The sequence below is a fragment of the Leptonotus elevatus genome, chromosome 17 (genome assembly GCF_054856555.1).
Source record: "Leptonotus elevatus isolate MCC_2025b chromosome 17, RoL_Lele_1.0, whole genome shotgun sequence".
Classification (NCBI taxonomy): Eukaryota; Metazoa; Chordata; class Actinopteri; order Syngnathiformes; family Syngnathidae; genus Leptonotus; species Leptonotus elevatus.
The window spans coordinates 13,624,170-13,642,888 of NC_141255.1; the positions used below are offsets into that span (position 1 = coordinate 13,624,170).

At 39.0% G+C, this 18,719-nt stretch overlaps 3 protein-coding genes across 3 annotated transcripts; 1 reads left to right on the forward strand and 2 right to left on the reverse strand.

Annotated features, from left to right (window-relative positions):
* Nucleotides 1-878: 878 nt before the first annotated feature.
* On the reverse strand, nucleotides 879-11,007 carry LOC147160099 (serine/threonine-protein kinase 38-like). Its single transcript, XM_086060047.1, has 14 exons — nucleotides 10,630-11,007; nucleotides 8,926-9,065; nucleotides 8,050-8,101; nucleotides 7,777-7,899; nucleotides 7,611-7,694; nucleotides 7,418-7,541; nucleotides 7,159-7,313; nucleotides 6,925-7,027; nucleotides 6,774-6,835; nucleotides 5,995-6,112; nucleotides 5,796-5,919; nucleotides 4,524-4,619; nucleotides 4,360-4,451; nucleotides 879-4,266 (listed from the first exon to the last, which is right to left on the reverse strand). The coding sequence occupies exons 2-14, from the start codon at nucleotides 9,057-9,059 to the stop codon at nucleotides 4,142-4,144; spliced, it is 1,392 nt and encodes a 463-aa protein (XP_085916173.1). The 5' UTR covers nucleotides 9,060-9,065; nucleotides 10,630-11,007; the 3' UTR covers nucleotides 879-4,141.
* Nucleotides 11,008-11,909: 902 nt separating this feature from the next.
* med21 (mediator complex subunit 21) lies at nucleotides 11,910-15,887 on the reverse strand. The gene is made up of 4 exons (XM_086058129.1): nucleotides 15,802-15,887; nucleotides 15,605-15,719; nucleotides 15,187-15,287; nucleotides 11,910-12,389 (listed from the first exon to the last, which is right to left on the reverse strand). The coding sequence occupies exons 1-4, from the start codon at nucleotides 15,841-15,843 to the stop codon at nucleotides 12,213-12,215; spliced, it is 435 nt and encodes a 144-aa protein (XP_085914255.1). The 5' UTR covers nucleotides 15,844-15,887; the 3' UTR covers nucleotides 11,910-12,212.
* Nucleotides 15,888-16,101: 214 nt separating this feature from the next.
* fgfr1op2 (FGFR1 oncogene partner 2) lies at nucleotides 16,102-18,334 on the forward strand. Its single transcript, XM_086059717.1, has 6 exons — nucleotides 16,102-16,392; nucleotides 17,124-17,260; nucleotides 17,349-17,466; nucleotides 17,541-17,683; nucleotides 17,748-17,861; nucleotides 17,928-18,334. Exons 1-6 carry the CDS (start codon nucleotides 16,368-16,370, stop codon nucleotides 18,063-18,065), a joined length of 675 nt encoding a protein of 224 aa, XP_085915843.1. The 5' UTR covers nucleotides 16,102-16,367; the 3' UTR covers nucleotides 18,066-18,334.
* Nucleotides 18,335-18,719: the final 385 nt, after the last annotated feature.

Genomic DNA, 18,719 nt, shown 5'->3' on the forward strand with positions numbered 1-18,719 from the left:
TGTTTACCTTATTAGTACACAGAAGTCCAACTTATTGTTGTAATGTAATGTTATGCCACTACTGTACAGTATAATAAAACCACACTATCACATCTATCACTAATGCATCAAAACATACAGCACTTAACTTTAAACATAAAACCTGGCAAAGCAACTATACCCCCAAAAAGAGGTTAGCATATTTGTAAGCATATTCCCCTTTTAAAAATGTATTGAGCGTGACATGACATTTGCACCCAAATATTTTGACAGCATTTTACATAATTTTTTTTATTGAAAGCTCATTTAAATACTTATTTTATTAAGTGAGGTCAACATTTTTTTTGTTTAAAATAACGCCTCTTAGCATATTTTTAGTAATAAAATGCACTAATAGTTCCTTTTTATTGTATCATGTAAGATCAATATTTTTTTTTAAATGAAGCTCACAAATCAACTGCACTGTTAGCATATTGTCCAAGTAACTGTACAAAATGTTAGCATATTTGTTAGCATAGGTTGGCATATTACAATTAAGAAGCGTCTCATACTATTCCACGAAATGATCTCAAAACAAACGCACACTTCCCGAGCGCTGTCACTTTAAGTCTTCATTCATGCTAAACCGTGAGCCACTACTTTCATTTTATAATGGGTCACGTCCTCTTTTGTCTGAAGAGATGTGCGTCTTTTATGTTTGTTCCACCCGTGTGTGTCACTTGCACGTGTTTTCCGATCAGAGGTATGCTAATTGGGTGAATCATCACGCAAATATTTCACCTGATCATTTTTGCACCAGTACATGCTGTTCAATGTCGTTTCAAACATGATCCGTATTGTTATTAATTCTAAAAGGTGACAATTGTGGGAATATTACAATAGAAACTCAAAGGACTCAATTGGTTTAATTGTTTATTTTATTTTATTTTGCCATGTTATCAACATAAAAAGTTACCATGTGAATATATTACTACCAGCTCCCGTGTGACTTCACTGGGCTACAAGAAACAGTATATGAACACATCATCACACATATAAGCTAACAACATTGTCCTGACTCTTCATGGCGATGATTTTTTTTTTAAGGTGATGTGACCAACAAACACATAAAATAAGACTCGTTTGGTCCTGTACTTACTAGTATCAAGATGTTTTATCAACATTTGTACCCATCTAGGCCCTCTTTTCAGTCATCACAATTCTTACAGTATATCCCCTTACATTTTCGTAAATATTATATTTTCATGGGACAACAGTGAACAAATGACACCAAATTTAACACACCTGCTCCCCATTCACACCTGGCGCCTTGCGATACTAATGAGTCACATGACACAGAGAAGACGAAGTGGCTCATTGGGGCCCAATTCGGACAGTTTCACTCAAGGGTGTACTCACTTTTCTTGCCAGTGTTTTAGATATCAACGTCTGTGTGTGGAGTTATTTTACAAGGCAGTAAGTACATTTACACGCTGACTACTTGTGTCATTTCTTCAGTTGCTCCATAAGAAGGTAGAACATGACTTTTAGGATCAATTTTGTGTTTATTTAGAACACATTACCTAAAATATTCTGAAACCGAGTTGAAATGTATCATAATTATATTCAAAGGGGGTAAAAATGAAATGATGAAGATTTGATCCAGGGACATACAAATAATAAATAACACTAAATATAAACATCGTAATCTATACATTGCTTACTGTACTGTATAACTTCTGCATTATTTCAACAGAATATAGTTGACGAGATTCTCAATTCTTTCTGGAAGCAGTAGCACCATCGTGTGGTGAAAATGGGAACAATCGCAGTATGTTTTCCTCTCGTTTCTTTCTTGTACAAGACAGTCAATGTTAACACTACCTGCGGGTGAGTGAGATTGTTTATGTGGTTCATGTTCAGGTAGTTTGAGGTTAAGTGCATCAAGCGTGAGCTACATCTGGATTCTTAGTCACATCACAAAATGTGATGATCTTTGGTAGCTTTTTTTCCCTTCCTTTTCTTATACGAGCTGTGCAACTTGGAGCAGAAGTAAATTCAAAGATTAATTTAATATTTTTAAAAACAAGCTTTTGTTTAATGCATGACATGAATGAAATTACCGGTAAATTGAAAGGTGTTTGTTATATTAATGTGTTGTGATTGAACACGCTATACACAAACAAGGCTTCTTTGTCTGTTTGCTTTGACGCACATCATTTTATGACGATCCTTTCTTATCTATGCCATAAAAAATACTGTCATTTTCTGAAACTTAACTGCTGCTTCATCAATTTTATTGCTTGTTTCTTACTCATCCGGGCTTTTTTTTGTTGTTGTCTGTAAAGCTGACCTAAATCCCATGTTCCTTTTTATTTTGTTAATTTCTTCTTCTTCTTTTTTTTTCAAAGAGCCAGCTTTGTCAACTTTTCTCTAAAAATCTTTCAAACTAATTGGGAATAACATTGATACAATATTATTTACCAGCTATATGTGAAGGCACTTCAAAGAAGGAAGTGATTGACTGGACCTCATCTTGATTCAAATTCAAATTCAAATTGAAGTGGCGCCAATATTGTTGAGCTCAGCAATTAAAAGGGACGTGACACACTCGACACTTTCGATCTGTGGGGTCATCGAATGGAGCACAAGAAAGATTCCAGCATGAGTTGCTCGGTTTTTAGGCGATAATAAACCTGTGCTTGTATATGAAATAATGGAATGACATCCCTCGGTCCTTAAAGTCACTGCTGTTTCCTCGAGCCGACTTTATTTACCCTGTAACACCTAAAGACTACCCTTATACACTCAGAGGCAACTAAAATCCCAAATCCTCAACGACACTCCACCATTTATTTTTCCTGAGAAATTTTCAATATGAATGAGAAATACCCCATTTCCTCAAATAGTGGCCTTGCATATTGGGCAGTAAATCCCAACAATATTGCTTGCTGTGGGAAATGACCCAATATCACTTCATTGGTCTGAAAACGGATTTATTCACCACAAATAAAGCGCCTTTGCTCGTCTATCCATGTCAGTTATGCACAGGCAGAACAATTAAATCCTCCACTAGACAGCAAAATGTTCAATTAAACCTGTGATCCCAACCTGCCCACCCATTGCCATTCATACAACAGACTACAGTAACGTAGGAATAACTAAAACCCGCACTCTAATCCATGACTTCCTAAAGATGCCACAAGGCGGCGACAAAGCACCTTTCTATTAGAAAGGGCTTTCTTTGGCTTGTCAAATGGAAGGTTCTTCCCTCATCAATATTGTTCAATATTGTTCCTTGGTACCAAATTGTCAAAAGATTGCACCAAAGCACTACTTTTATATTAGACATGGCGTTGAAAAGCAAAATTTTCAGCAAACAAAGAAGGATAAATTCCATGAAAAAAACTGAATTACATTTTACATTCACATATTTCTGAGTAAATTGAGCCGAGAGCATAATTTCTTTATATTGCTTTTTAAAAAAACATTAAACATGTGTCTTGTCCAATGTGCAATATTACTGATTACAATGCATATTTTTAGTTTTAAATTCTTAATTATATACAAAGTTGACATCAAATTATTTCTCTTTAAACTTGCCTGAGCGGGCGCTTCTACGAACAACATTTATAGCCACAAAGGGTTACCAGTGTCACGCTTTTCTGCAGGGGAAGGTGTCTACTTATTAAAAAAATAATAAGTAAATGACTTGAGTCTAATTAAAGCGGAGGCCACTATTTGAGGAAATGTACTATACTGGAGGAAGTGCAAAACGCTGCGCATCATGCTGAAACCTTCCGGAGCGCATGTTCAGTAGCAGGTACTTTTGGTTTTGCACACAAGCTAGTTTATAGCAACCAGTGTTCAAACTATCAAGCAGTGATTGGCACGCCTGTGACGTAACGCATGCACGTACGTACGCTATGCAGACTTGAGCTGGCCTGAGAGCTGCGGGCTACACGCAGCTCGTGTACAGCACACGACGCAAAGCGACCAGAGGTAACGTGGTAACTCCTTCATTAACGGCAGAGCTTAATAACTTGGTGTGGCGAGGGCGGCATACAAGTCGACTGAGGGGCGCTGCTTCGGCCATCAGCACCGGCGGGGGCCTCCAAGGGCCCGACCCTGTTACGTCCGAGAATGTCTTCTTTTTTTTTTTAATACTCCCTGTTGGAGGCTGTCAGGCCTTCCCTGGCTTCATGTATGTGGGGATGGTGCCTCGTTGAGTCAGGCCCTCGAAGCGTTTGTAAGTGTAGTTCAGGAACACCCAATCCTTGGACTTGAAGTCTGGTTCTGTCGCATTGGCTAGCACAAAAACAGAAGCATTGAGGTTGACAGCAGCAGTAAAGTCATTATAAAACTGAATTGGAAAGGTGGAAAAGGGAAACTGTTTCAGACCTGGCTGGAGGATGTCGGATTCCGGGAACTCATCAAAATTGGAGGTGTCGTCGATGCTTTTTATTTCAATGGAAATGGCCGCGGGACGTTCTCTGTTGAGAAATGCGTTATTATTCAGAAAGAGTAACAGGAGGGCGACTATATGTCGTTCAAGTAAAAAGTACCTGATGTGCTCCCAGTCCACGGGCTCGAAAAACTGTGTGCTTTTGATCTCCTCCACGCTGCCTGCCCCAACTCTGTTCTCAGCATCTGTGCAATACCTGAAGCACAAAAACAGCACACCGACGGTAACTACATATGAAATTTGGAAGTGGCTGCCTCTGGTTCTAAAAGCTCTGGCACTATAAAACTGATCTAAATTTACATTGTCGTAACGTCTCCCAGATTTTTCCCAAAACTCGAGTTGAACATCCTTACAAAATATCAAACAAGGGTCCTGTATTTTTACTTAGCATTTCAGTATGTTATATCATTTAAGAAAAATAACATATTAAGATGATTCATGTAAAATGCTTCACAGGAAAAGTGCTTTTTTGGGTCAGTGGAGGGCGCTGCAACCACACACAAGCAAAAAAAGCTGCCATCATTAAGCCAAAATCTATTTAAGACTTTATCACTGGGGAAGTCTATTTTACAATTGCTTGTGCCTGTTATCAGTGTGGTTACTAACTCATTAACTCGCAGCCATTTTCACTGAAGCAAACCCCTTCGCTCCTGGCTGTTTTACTGGATTTTAACTGATTTTGTAAGGCCCACATTGTGTTCTATTGCTATAAAAAACATGGAACCAAAAGAAAGATTCTTCTTCTTTCATCAGGAAAAAAAAGGATGTTTATGTTTTGCAGCAATTAACATTAGAATGTAGCTAAGTTTCATCATTATTCACAAATCTGTTTTAAAACAGTGGGGGACAGCTATTTACAACATGACCCTGGTTGATTTCTTATACTATGCTGCCACCTGCTGGCCGTTTTGTAATACGTACCATTGCTTCATGCATTCTATTCAGTTCAGAGGCTGCTTCAAAGCATTCTGTATGCTCTAGCATTAAAAAAAAAAAAAAATTTAAATGTACAAATACGTCTTTGGGAGCATGGTAATAATGAAAATAGAACGCATTTGTACGTTTTTGGGAGTTACCTAACATTTTGTTCAATAACACTTGCAAAGAAGCACTTTTCTGTCAGCACTCATGCCATCTTCCAAAAAATATTGTTCTGGTAGAGGTAGAAATTTTAAACATTTTATTAAAGTGCTTTTGTTTTTCTTTTCATTGCGAACAAGAAAAATATATTCATTTACATGTAATTTCTGACTGGATGACAACACACAGCATCATATTCAGTCGCCACCCTTAGAAAGTCAAAAGCTGTTTTTAGTACTACTATTCACTACTGTTTAGGTTTTCCATTTGCAATGTTATATATTGCACATACCGCAGTATCAAGTCCTTAGCTCTCTCCGAGATGGGGACTTCGGGTGGAAACACAAGGGTCTCTTTCCAATTCATCACTTTCCTGTACGTCTCCTGCGGCGTCTCCGAGCAAAACGGCGGATAGCCTGAAAGGACTCTCATCGTTTTACACACGCCTGCAGTCCATGTCTTTTCCGTGCGCACCAAATATACAAGCTTACCTATTAGCATCTCATACATGATGACCCCCAGAGACCACCAGTCACACAGCTTGTTGTAGCCTGTCTGCATGAAGACTTCCGGGGCGATGTAGTCTGGAGTGCCCACTGTGGAATAAGCCTGAAAATCACAGTGACAACACATTAGGACCCGGGAGATTTTTCTTAAAGGGGAAGTCAACCTTAAACATTTCTTGACATTAATATATGTGACCTCACTGGTCTAAACATGACATTCTGATTCATATTTTATTTGTTGAATATGAGTTATGCAGCAAAATCCAGCTGTTTCTATCCATCTCGGAGCGGCCATTTTACCACTTGCCGTCGACTGAAGATAACATCAATGTTGCTCAGGTATCGGGTAACAACCAATCACAGCTCAGCTTAGAAAAACAAGTGAGCTGTAGCCAATCACAGCTTGTTATGTCATTTTTACTCGACAACAAGTGGCAAACTGGCCGCCTTCTTATATTGATAAAAACTGCTGGATTTTGCTGCTTAACTCACATTCCACTAACACAATATTAACCAGAATATTATAACAGTGGGGCTGCATAGAACATATTATTGTAAAAAAATAACAATAATAATAATAATTTTTTATCGGTTGACTTGACTCTGGACACCTCTGGGCTATGCTAAATGATGGCATTACAGCATACACTCCAACATACAGCCAATTGAGGGAAAGTCTACGAAATCCAGTTAATTAGGTCTCCAAAATGGCCAGTTACCACATTAATAGTTGTATGTAGTATATGAAAAAGCAAAAGCTGTACCAGCTGTCTCCGGTTTTTCTTCCAGGTTTCTGCTTTCCTCTTAGAGTTCATGTTTTGAAAGGCTACAGAAACAAAGAAAAAAAAATAGACCAATAAGTCTAATTTACAATAGCTTCCAAAACTGCATCAAAATGAGAAGTGTGATGCTAACAAAAGTCACTGGGTGGGTTGTGTGTCAGGTTTCTGTAAAATTCTGTTCGGTGGGCCTTTTTCAGTCCAGTACACAAGCCAAAATCAGACAGCTTCACATGTCCCTGTGAAAGAAAAAAAAGAAAAAACATTTAAGTGACATCCATGAGTGCAATCACCTTGCAGAACAACATAGCGTCAGATTTCAGATATCATACAATAACGCAAATACATGAAACGTGTGGCATCTACCCACCCTGGAGTCGAGCAGCAGGTTGTCCGGTTTGATATCTCTGTGGATGAAGCCCAGCTGGTGGATGGAGTCGATGGCCAGCACCGTCTCGGCGATGTAGAACTGGGTGGCCTCTTCGGACAGGGTGTCCTTCTTCATCAGCAGCGTCATCATGTCGCCTAGCAACAAGTTTACAATGTCTTATTTCTGGACGTCTTATCAAACATTTCGATTTTTCTCATGTTAAAATATGTGTCTTCTAAGTGTACGTGTAAATGAACACCTCCAGGTAGAAATTCCATGAGGAGGTAGAGGTTCCTCTTGTCCTGGAAGCTGTAAAACATCTTCACCACCCATGCGCCGTCTGCCTCCACGAGAATATCCCTCTCTGCCCGGATGTGAGCAACCTGCACAGGAAAGGAAAATTAACTCTTAACTCAAATGCAATGCAGCAGGAGCAGCTTGAAATCGTTTACCTGTTCTTTCTCCAGCATGTCTGCTTTTCGTAAAATCTTCATGGCATAAATGTGCCCCGTGTCCTTTTTCTGCACCAAACGCACCTATCAGGAGACGCACGAGCGACAGGAATGAAAGGCAGCAACAACAGAACACCCCCAAAAAAAAAAGTTTTCCTTAGTATACCTCTCCAAAAGCACCACGTCCGATGACTTTAAGGGACTCAAAGTCATCCAAGCCCAGCCGCGTCCTCTTCAGCCTTAAAAACTCTGTCTCCTTGCGAGCATGCTGTGAACGCCGCATCACTTTCTGCCAAATGAGGAGAACACACGCTCAAGATGATAAGCAACAAAAAGGCTTGATGTAGACGTTAACTATTTGAGGTCTAGCAGTACTTAAAATATGCAAGCATGCTTTAACTCAAAAGTGTGTAGCAATGTTTGCAAATGCAAGTTTTACCTCCTCATCTGGTAAGCCCTCGTCATCCATGGCCTTCTCCAGCTTCTTCTGCCTAGCGACAGAAGAACAAATAACGGTGGGAGATGGATTTAATTCATGTTCGAATCCTAGACAAAAAGAAAATTAGTACTTTACTTAAAAAAATATATATATTATGAGTGTGACCCTTGTGAGGAATAAGCGGTTTGGAAAATGAATGGATTTTTATTTGCAGGAATAGTTAAAGATATATAGATTGCCTTCTGATGGTATTCACATCGCACTAGAGGTACGCAGGCTCACTCTAGTGCTGCAAGAAAGAATCACGGAATTAAATGTTCACATAATGTTAGTATCTTGAACTTTTTTTTTTTTTTTAATACTGTACAGTACATTTCAGTTGTATTTTAAATTTTAGGTACAATGATGATTCGCATTTTATCTGCAATACATTTTATTTGAATTATTATTTAAGTGCAGTTTTTTGTCCTATATTTAAGCATAGTAATTATGTTAAACCGGTTCAAATGTTACAGTGGCTTACGTACATCGTCTCTCGATAGCGTCAATTTTCACCTCTACTATCCTTTCAGATATATTAAAAAAAATTGGGAACAGGGAGGGATGGGTGAAGGAAAGGTTGTAGATCCTGACAAAGAATCTCTTTACTGTTGTGTTCGCGCATACAAGATCATCTCTGCGGTAACGTGATCATCCTTTGTTTGCAACCAAACACGCAACCATGTGTCGGGCGGCTTTGACACTTGACGCTGTAAGCAACAACGACATCTTGCATTCACGGAGTTGCATGGTAATTGTTTGTGATGCTTCGGTACTTGTGGAAGTTGAGAGCCAAGAGCGTGTCGTTAAGCAGAGGGGCGGGAGGGTCGGCCTCACCTCATCTCGCGCTCCTCGTGCTGGGTGAGCAGCGTGCTGTAGAAGTTCTCCAGCGTCAGTTTGGCAACGGTCACCCTCTCTCGGGTGTGGTTGCTCATGGGGAGGGCGGCTGCAGTCCCTCCTGTCATGGCCATGCTATCCTGTCAGAAACACACAAAGAAACGAGATGTCAGTCCATGGTTCAAGTTATGGCAAAAAAGAAAAAGTGTGAAGAGAAGTAAAAGAACAAATAGTGGTTTGCCAACTGTATTTAATCGCAGGTTCACACTCGTATTATGTTGGGATTAAATATGACATGTCTGCACAGTCAATAAAGGTTTTATGATGGAACATATTATTTGTACTTTCATTATTTCCTATGGGAAATGTTTGCGTTCCGGGCAGTGGTGACATTCTAACAAGAACAGACAATGCAGCAAAGAAGGAAGCGGGTGGACATGTTCCATATGGCACATCATCAAAACGTTCCGTCAGGATGCCAGCAGAAAAGTATGAGTGGTCTTGATTAGATAAGAGATGTTTTAAAGGCTCTGCAGGCCAGAGATAGGAGACCATGTTTGGTCTAGTCCCGGCCACAACAAACTCACAAAAACAATAAACTTCCTGATTTGCTTTGGGGAACAAAACAAAAACAATCAGTGAACTACTGTCGCTCGAATAGGGAAGTTTGTAATGGGTGGAAAATGGGAAGTAAACATGGATGTTTTGATGCTCTATTTGAAATAACTCCTCTTCTAAAATGGTATGCGGTCCAAAAATGTTTCACATTACATTTGGTGTGATGTTTCCATACCATACGTAGCACAGACAGAAGCAGACTCATGCACACAGTCCACCCTTAGAAGGACTTTAAAGAGACCTGCCAGGAAACTTTCCATCCCTGAATGAATGAGTCCAGTCATGACACTAAGGCGAGGAATGGGCTACACACACATGACTAATAAAAGAAAAAAAAACAGTTAAAGAGGAATCATCATTCCTCTTGAATTAACAATAGCAATCTGTTTAGTTTGCAAATACATAAACCATAACCTTTGTTCAAATTAAAAGATGCCACATAACTCAAGAAATGCGTATTAAATCTTACATTACAGTGGTACAATAATGACTAACAAGGCCACTAACTGGAAAATACTGACATTTTGGATGAAAATCAGGCTTTTTTTACATATCAATACAAGTCATTTCTAATTTGGTTATTACAGCTATGCTATGTGAGAGACACAAGTGATAAATTATTATATTATAAATGCTTCATTTAAGACTACACATGATCTTTGTATAGGCAGAATTTCTGATAGGAAGAAAGGAAAGCAGATGTAAGTGATGGATGGGAGGATGCAAGGATAAAAAAACAAACAGGTGTCACAATAGGAAGGAAGGAAGGAAGGTTTCAGGAAAGGAATGATGTAAGAATAAAAAGCAACTAAACTGTGGGAATTGAGGAAAATAAAATTACGTCAGGGGAAAAAACTGCAGATGTAATATAATGAAAACAAAACCTACTTTTAGCCCATCAGGTATATAGACATCATTTAGCTCGCAACCAGTATTGATGCCTTCTATTTTATTTTTAGAGATAAGTAATTATTTAAAGGGTTATCTCATGCTTGCTGTACTCCATTTGCGCCAGTCTAACAGGTTCCATTAGCAAACACAGTAAAAATAGCCAGTACTTTTTAAAATAGCATGGACTCAACCTACCTCCGTGTCCTGCTCCAGAGTCAATTATTGGCTGGGCACCAGCCCCACGACCCAGGAGAAACAAAAATATACTATGTTAAAGCGCCCTTTCTGCCTCAAATGTGGGCAGAAAAGGCTGGAGGGTCCAGTTATTAAGCTAACTGTTACCCTTAACGGGAAACCTCTATTCAGCTACACTGGAAACATAGCTGATATCAAAACCAAAACATGGCTCACTTCTGCAGTCGCAGACAGCAGACGAACATTAAATTATTATTTTTTAAATTAAACTGTTCTTCATTAGTCCCCCTCCGGCGTCTGAGTACAGCGGCTGTCCAGTTTATACGGTGAACAAATATGAAAAGGTAGCTTCAGTTTCCAAGCACCGTCGGGCTCATCAGTCGCTGCAGTTACGCAATGGCGTAGCTTTGGAGTGACGTCAAGTCAGACCAATCACAGGTGGAGACCGTGTAAATGGCCAATCACGCGGGGAGGATTTTTGAAGATGACAAGAGCGTCAGCCAATAGGGAGTTTGGATCAGCCCCTTCGTTTGGACGCAGATTCATCAGACTGGCTTGCGCTCATGAAAGAAGTCACTTGTTTCCAAGCATTTTTTTTCTTGTTTTTGTTCGTTGTTCCGGCATCATAATTGTATTTTCTTTAAACAAATAACCATGTTTTAAATTACACATTTTCATTGAAAATATAACCATATCCTTCAAGTTACGAAGCGATTGAGGACAATAAAAGCCGGTCATTTGAAGATTTAGGTTCCAGGCTTTTTAATGTCTAACGTAAGAGTGACGCAAAGAGGGACAGTTTGCCATAAATGGCAAATGGAAAGTGTCTGTATTTGGCCAATTTCATTCATTTTTAATGAAAAAGCCATGATGTCAGTATGCAGGGTTGAGGACAAGTGGGTGTGACCTGCTGACAATTTATTCTGGGTGTGGTGCTGAACACAGAAGGCCTTTTAAAATAAGTCTAACGTCAACACTGCTCACCGAGCTATGATGCAGCTTCTATTTTTAATTTTTTAGCTAATAAACTCTGCGGCCTTGGGGCTAACTTCAATTTGTTATTGCAGGTGCCCCAAACATGATCTACATCACTCTTCTCCTTTTCCAGCTTGACATTTTCCCCACTGCTACTTATGTACTGCAGATAAAAACCAAAGTTAGGAAACCTACATTAAAAAATGTCCCTTACTTCCTATTTTTTCCTGAGCGGAAAGCATTGCTTGTGAGCACACACAATAAATATCCTCCCTTTGCTTGAATGTTACAAACTACAGAAACACTTTTGGATAAACAATTGTTAACTCAAACTTTATTTAACCCAAATGCCCATTAGAGCAAAAAAATCAGCCCTCCGGTCATAAATATTTACAAAATTAATTTACAAAACATACGAAAATGAACTGCAGCCAGACAATACTTTTTTGCCCCCTCAAGTAAACATTTGAATTAGTCTACCAGTAGGAAATTATCAAATATGGCTTTTTCCACCCAACAGACAGATCCACCATGGGTTTTGAGGCATGCATCTGAGTGTTATAAATAATAAGGTCAGTAACGTGTAACACGGGACCATTTGGAGCAGGTCAGGATTCGGCAGAAGTCTGGCTGGGCGCTCCATTGCGGGTGCGGAGCTGAGACTGGGCAATGTCCGCAAGGGCGCTCTGGATCTTCTCCAGCAGCATGTCGCCTCGGGTGACCACCTCTTTCAGACGGGCCGCTGCCTCGTAGTTCTCCTCCTCAAGTTGCCGCAGACTGGCCGCCTGATGAGGAGTAGCACGTTTGTGTCACAATCTTTCAGTTCAGACTGTTTGTATGCCATTAGATTTGTGTTTGCGCAGAAAACAAGTGGACAAACTAGAGATGAGGAAATACATGATATCACATCAAAAAGTCTAAAATAAAACATGAGCTCATGCATGAGAATTCCAGGAAGCAAAAAGAGGAAATACTCCAACGGTTAGGCATTCAGCAATTAGATGCAAAAACAACTCATCTGTCCTCGACCTAAACGGCAACAAAACTTCTTTTTTTTTTACTATAACCAGATCAAGAGACTCATTTTGACAGTTACTGTTGATATTTTGGAGCATTGTGCTAAATAATATTTAACTCAACATTGATGTTTTTTATTTTTTAATGTTCAAATATAGAATTGATTGTTCAATCAAATCTTCAAAAAAAAAACTCAATACAGTTCTACTTACAAAAAAGTAGCCTATGTTGACATCACGCTTTTCAATTGTATTGTTTTTGCATGGATGTCTTAAAATAATAGCAGTGACGTCAGGGCAGGCAAGGTAGGCACAATTGATGCGTTATTGAGACGTTGACATTTTTGGTTGTGGTGTACCCACCATTGTTGTTGTTAACTTTTTGTTTCAATCAATTGTTTGAGATGAGGAAATCACCAGTAGGGATGTAACGATATCCAAACATCACGAAATGATATTATCACGATACGATAATTATCACAATATTGTTTGGAGGTTGGCGATACAAAAAATGGTCACAATATTGTAAAGAAAAAAGCGGCCATAAAAAAAAAAACCCACAATATTGTGCTTTTGTACATAACAGCAATGCATATAAATCACTTACAATCTCTCATAAGACTTAATATTGAGGCACTTACTTGCTAATGCACGCACACATGGAGTTCCTCCACATATTGACTCTGTTCACAAACATACTGCGTTCGTCTTCATCTGATCATTAGCGTGGATTTTAAACATAAAAAGGCCAAAACATGCCTTGTGAAAATTAAACTGCACAAAAAAAAACTAGCCACCAGAGGGTGTTAGAACTGCAGATATGGAAATCAACGTGAATTTTTTTTAAACAGATGTGCTGCTTTAAATATCGTGACATGACGACAACGATATATTGTGGCTGTCGCGATATCACAATATTGCTGTTATCGTTACATCCCTAATCACCAGTGCATCCTTCTACTTAAATGTCCTACTTTCATGATATGACATCACTGTAGCGTGAATATTTTACATTATTTCACCTGAAAGTGAGTATTGTAGGTTTGAAAGTGACAACATTTTGGTGATTGTCATAGCTCAATTAAAAATGAATTACTACCTCGTCTAGCCTGCAGGCAAAAAAAATTGCTAAATTATCCTCCTGAAGGCACACCGCTGCTGTGCTTTCACCAACCCTGTCCACGTAGCGATGTAGTGAGTTTCCCAGTAGAAAAGTCATTCACGCAAATAGGCAGATCACTATGCAGCCTTTTTAAGTCGCTGTATTATTATTATGCGAACGTACGTTCGCACAGTGCATTCTTGAATTCTAAATGCACTGCACAGTATGGCGGTAAGATGCCGCCACACATTTTCACACCGTTCTTTTGAGGTAAAACGTCAGCTTTTGAAGGATGGGAGACCGACACCTTAGTTACCGGATCTTCAACAAAATCAGGGACAAAGAATTACTCGTACTTTTCACATAGAAGGGTACATAAGGAAAGATTGGCTGTGTGGATGTGCTTCGATTAACTGGCTGTTTCACTTTACATTATGTTTGGCATTGCTATTGCTAGCTTGATTTTGTGAAGAATTTACAGGGAGATATTCACTTTATTACATTCTTTCTGGTCGTCCGGGCAGGTTTTATAAATTGAAATAGTCAATTTTTTATTGTGTGGCAAGGGAGGCCGTGTGCACTGCAACGTGTTTACCGTGACTGGCAGAACGTGCACTGGCTGTGACGGTGGCCCAGAACTTTAGCTGAGAGGTAAATATTGATCTGCCGCACCGGAGGCGATGGGTACGAATCCTGCTCAAAGTTAAATAAATAAATAAAAGATTGCGGAGCAAAAACATTTAAGACTTCAAAAGAGAATCATGTTTGTTTGTTTTTTTTACCCATACAGAGGAGGCATATGTTAAAATAGTTAGACCTCTTGGAGTAAACTCGAGGTCGGGCCGAGTGTCCTCTTCTTTTAAAAATGAAAATATGGTCACCCTAGGATACGTTGTACTCGCCTGCCGACACATAAATTAGTAATTGGTGTGCGCGTCTCAATTTATGACTGCCTGCCTACCCAAACGTAGCGCTCACTGCACGTCACTGAATAATAGTACATTTATGGGTTGTTTTTTTTCTCTCCAAAAATTCTCCAACCGCCCATTGATATTTACTGGAAACTTTTCAGAAATATTCCACCCATTTTCAACTCATTTCATATTGTCATTTGAGAAATAACTGTCTTCCGAAAGAAAAAGAAAAAAATCACGATTTTAACATAAATGGGTAAAGTCCAAATTCAAGACTGAAGTAGAAGAAATTAAGCTCCTTCTGCTGAGTAAAGGCTACAAATTTGTCATCTCAAGTATTTATGAATATCTGGAAAACTTCCGTGTCCAGTCTCCATGTTTATCTTATGCAAGTGAGGCTTCCTCCCACGTTCCAAAAATATGCTGTTAATTTAAGACTCTAAACTGCCCATAACTGTGTGGGAAACGCCTCTCCTTATGGTCTCTGTGTACTAATTTTGTCATAAGCAAAACTAAAGGGATAACCCGTTGGTGATATAAAACCACTGACCTGCAGAACTGCCGTGGACTCCTCGCTTGGCAAAGAGTCAATAAGCACGTCCACATCTTTGGCTGTTCTGGCAATCAGGGCTGCAAACAGCTGAGCGTATTCTAAATGTGGAATATGATCATTGTTTGATGAAAAATGAATTGGGAGAAATCTAAACAAACCGACAGGTGGAAAGTGATGAAGACCAACACACTTTACTGACCCCCCCTTAATTTTTTGTAACTTTAAATATTTATTTTTTTGACTATTTTTCCCTTTTGCAGCAAAACAGGTGTTTCCTTACAGTTAACATGATGCCGTAAACATAGCACTGAACTAATCTTTTTTTTAATTAACTTATTCTCTGTTATCGGATTGCATATAAATGTAGAGCTTAGTAAAGGCAACGTAGAGCTTTTGGAAACCGTAAATTGAGCACCTTCAGTTTGGTTTGCAGGCTGATCATTGTTTATCGACGTCTGAATGTTACTGAAAGAGGCAGGCGGAGCACATTGTTGCAGGACCCCGATAGCGTTACAAAACTGATCTGCAAGCTACAAACACATGGGTTATTAAAACATGTTTTTAAATCTCGTATACATCGAATATGTGCGTAAATACTTAGCAATAACGTACCGAATTGACAGCATCTTGTAACTGCGTTAGCCTATCCGCCATTTTTAGTCTTCTTCGTTTAATTAACAGTGCGCACAAAAAAAAACTATTGAACACAACGCTGCCACCCTGTGGTCATTTAATAGCTAAAAAAATATTATTCAAAATATATGCAATTGTTTATTTATTTTTAAATTAATTAATTAATAAAATAGTAAAACACAGAACAATGTTTCATTATTACTTTCCATAAGTTGACATTTTGTCACCAATTTATTTTGTGAGCCGTATTCGTAATCACGCGAGATTCCACGAGATATGTATGCTGCCAAAATCGGAAGATTCGACGATAGTATGATAGAAAATTGTCGTTTATAATCCCCGTTTATCATTTCACGGCTCGGTTTTACAATAACGAACAAAGTATTTTAAACCTTGCCACCGCTACGCGACTTTGTTTTGAACGTGATCACTTGTAATAAAACGAGGAGTCTTCTTTTGTGACCCATTTATGTGGACGAGTTTGTGGCTGTAGCTAATGCTAGCTACCAAACATCAACAGGAAGTAGCGGACGAGCCAAAAGCTAATGTCTTGCACTTTGAGCTCTCCAGGTAATGTCCATCTTGTTTATTCCACCTAGCTACGACCTATAACTTTATATAGAATAGATCGCCTCGTTTATATTTCGGGCTTCTTAAATTTGCGTGACAGCTTCTTTCCTTAGCTTAGCATTTTAGCAACTGTGAATACAAATAATACTGTTTAACAAAGCATTAACTGTGGCGGCACGCGAAGCGTCTGTTTTGCTTCATAATAGCTGAATAAAGATGACTTATTTTCTTCTTAACAGATTGCGTTACGTTAACATTTAACTTAGGCTACGATGTATCCAGTCTGTTTTGACAGAAGGTAGTGACATATATATAGCTATATGATCTAAGAATTAAAGTGGTAAAGACTGACCTGGTTTTATTAACTGCTGTCATCCTAAATTCAGTTTTAGAATAAGTAGGAAAATATAAGATTCACAAAATAGACTTTGAAAACAATACATAATAATAATAATAATAAAAGTCAAAATTATGTAAAATTAGGCATAAACATTACACTGTAATTTTCCAATTAAGTCAGCCCTGGAATGCATGTTAAATACTTCATTGTACTGGAGTCATCTATTTATCTATTCATTCTTTGGTGGCGATGTAACCCTGAGTTGTACAAAAGTCACAGAGTGCTAACTAACACGGTAGTTAAGTCAAGAGACAAGACAAGAAAGAAATTAGAGAAGATTTAAAATCTAGTGAAAGCTCATAGTTCCTAATAATGTGTTGTATCTCCTCAGACATGAATTGTACTTTGGAGAAAGTCCTGGCTGATGCCAAATCATTGGTTGAACGCCTTTGTAACCACGACAATGCCGCAGAGATTTTAATTGAGCAGACGACATTCCTCAACAAGCGGGTGGATGCCATGAAGCAGGTAGAGTGTTTTGCTTAGGACATAATGACTGGATGAAGAAGTCTATCATCCCTATTAAGTCTGTTTTGTTGTTGTTTTTATTTCCCAGTACCAAGTAGAGATTGACACACTAAACCAGGTTGCACGTCATCGACCTCGATCCAGTCTGATCCTGGGCATCCAACAGGAAAATCGTCAAATCAGAGCTCTCCAGCTGGAAAACAAAGGTTTACATGGGGTAAAAAAATAAACCATTTTATTATTATTATTTTGACTAACCCTGCTCTCACTGTTTGTGCAGAGCTGCGGACGTCATTGGAAGAACACCAGTCCGTGCTGGGGCTCATCATGAACAAATACAAGGAGCAAAAGGGCAGGATGCTCATGACCAAGAAGAAGGACGACCCTACTATTGTGACACAACTGAAGGAGCAGCACATAACGGTCAGTCAAGGTAAACTTAGCCCTGCCGAACCCAGAATTCTCATGTTTTAGTTTTCCTTCACAGGAACTCCAAGCACACGCCGACAAGATCAACGAGATGGCCTCGGTGATGAGGAAAGCGATAGAGGTGGATGAGGGGCGGCTATGTCAAGATGAAGAGAAGATTAAACGGCTCGAGGTAAAAGCGAATGACTATTTCTCTCTGAAACCGAAATAATAGCATAGTCGTGTTTCTGTGCTGTAGCTGGAGAACAAAGGACTGAGAGAGCTACTCGGAATCAGTCGCGAAGCATTCCTGATCCTGAAGAGAGAAGACGCATCAGAGAGCACATCGCTCTTACCGGCACTGACCAATACTGACGTCAGTTTACAAAATTGCTAGAGTGAAGACTTGACTGACCATCCACGCTTCCACTACCATGTGTTTGGGATGCAGCAGTTTTCCCATGCATCCACCTCAGCCTAAATGCCAGTGCATCTACTGTATCACCCTCCTCCAGAGCTGCATTTGAACAATCACTTTGTCATTTTTTTTGTACTCCTTTTAGGTATGCCAGTGTGGCGAGCAAAGCCCGTGGCACTTGCAATAACTTGATAGTGTGATTGAGATTAAAAAAGTGAGCTAGAATAAATATATAACTGTCAAATACAGTATTTTCTCTTGGTTTTTAATTGGATTCTACTTTTTTTCACAGCTTTTCTTATCAGACACTATTATAACAAGCAAATTAAAGAGATAAAACAACTGGACTGAATGCAAGATATAAGTTGTGTCTCTATGAATGAAAAATATCAGGAATATTTGTGTGCAGTGCTTTACAGTGTAGTGCAAAACGGTATTTGAAATCACAGGACATATAGATTACTCTACTAAAATGAAAAAAAAGAAGCCCTCTCAGGGCTTCTTCATTTGTTAGAAGCATTGCGTTTTGCACAGTTTTGACAAATAGATACTGAATAGCCAGTTTGAAAACATGATTAAGTATCCGCCCCCATCTGCATTTTACTGAGCTGATCATTTTGCCCTGCTGATAAG

Excerpts from the sequence above, each read along its gene's own strand:
- LOC147160099 (XM_086060047.1), bottom strand. The coding sequence starts at position 9,059 with ATGGCCATGACAGGAGGGACTGCAGCCGCCCTCCCCATGAGCAACCAC. Across the intron at positions 6,836-6,924 it reads CAACCCACCCAGTGACTTTT|CCTTTCAAAACATGAACTCT; the intron begins GTTAGCATCACA and ends TTGTTTCTGTAG. Across the intron at positions 6,113-6,773 it reads AGAAAAACCGGAGACAGCTG|GCTTATTCCACAGTGGGCAC; the intron begins GTACAGCTTTTG and ends TGTGATTTTCAG.
- med21 (XM_086058129.1), bottom strand. The coding sequence starts at position 15,843 with ATGGCGGATAGGCTAACGCAGTTACAAGATGCTGTCAATTCG. Across the intron at positions 15,720-15,801 it reads TACAAGATGCTGTCAATTCG|CTTGCAGATCAGTTTTGTAA; the intron begins GTACGTTATTGC and ends ATGTGTTTGTAG. Across the intron at positions 12,390-15,186 it reads AGTCCACGGCAGTTCTGCAG|GCGGCCAGTCTGCGGCAACT; the intron begins GTCAGTGGTTTT and ends ACTCCTCATCAG.
- fgfr1op2 (XM_086059717.1), top strand. The coding sequence starts at position 16,368 with ATGTCTTGCACTTTGAGCTCTCCAG. Across the intron at positions 16,393-17,123 it reads TTGCACTTTGAGCTCTCCAG|ACATGAATTGTACTTTGGAG; the intron begins GTAATGTCCATC and ends GTATCTCCTCAG. Across the intron at positions 17,467-17,540 it reads TCTCCAGCTGGAAAACAAAG|AGCTGCGGACGTCATTGGAA; the intron begins GTTTACATGGGG and ends CTGTTTGTGCAG.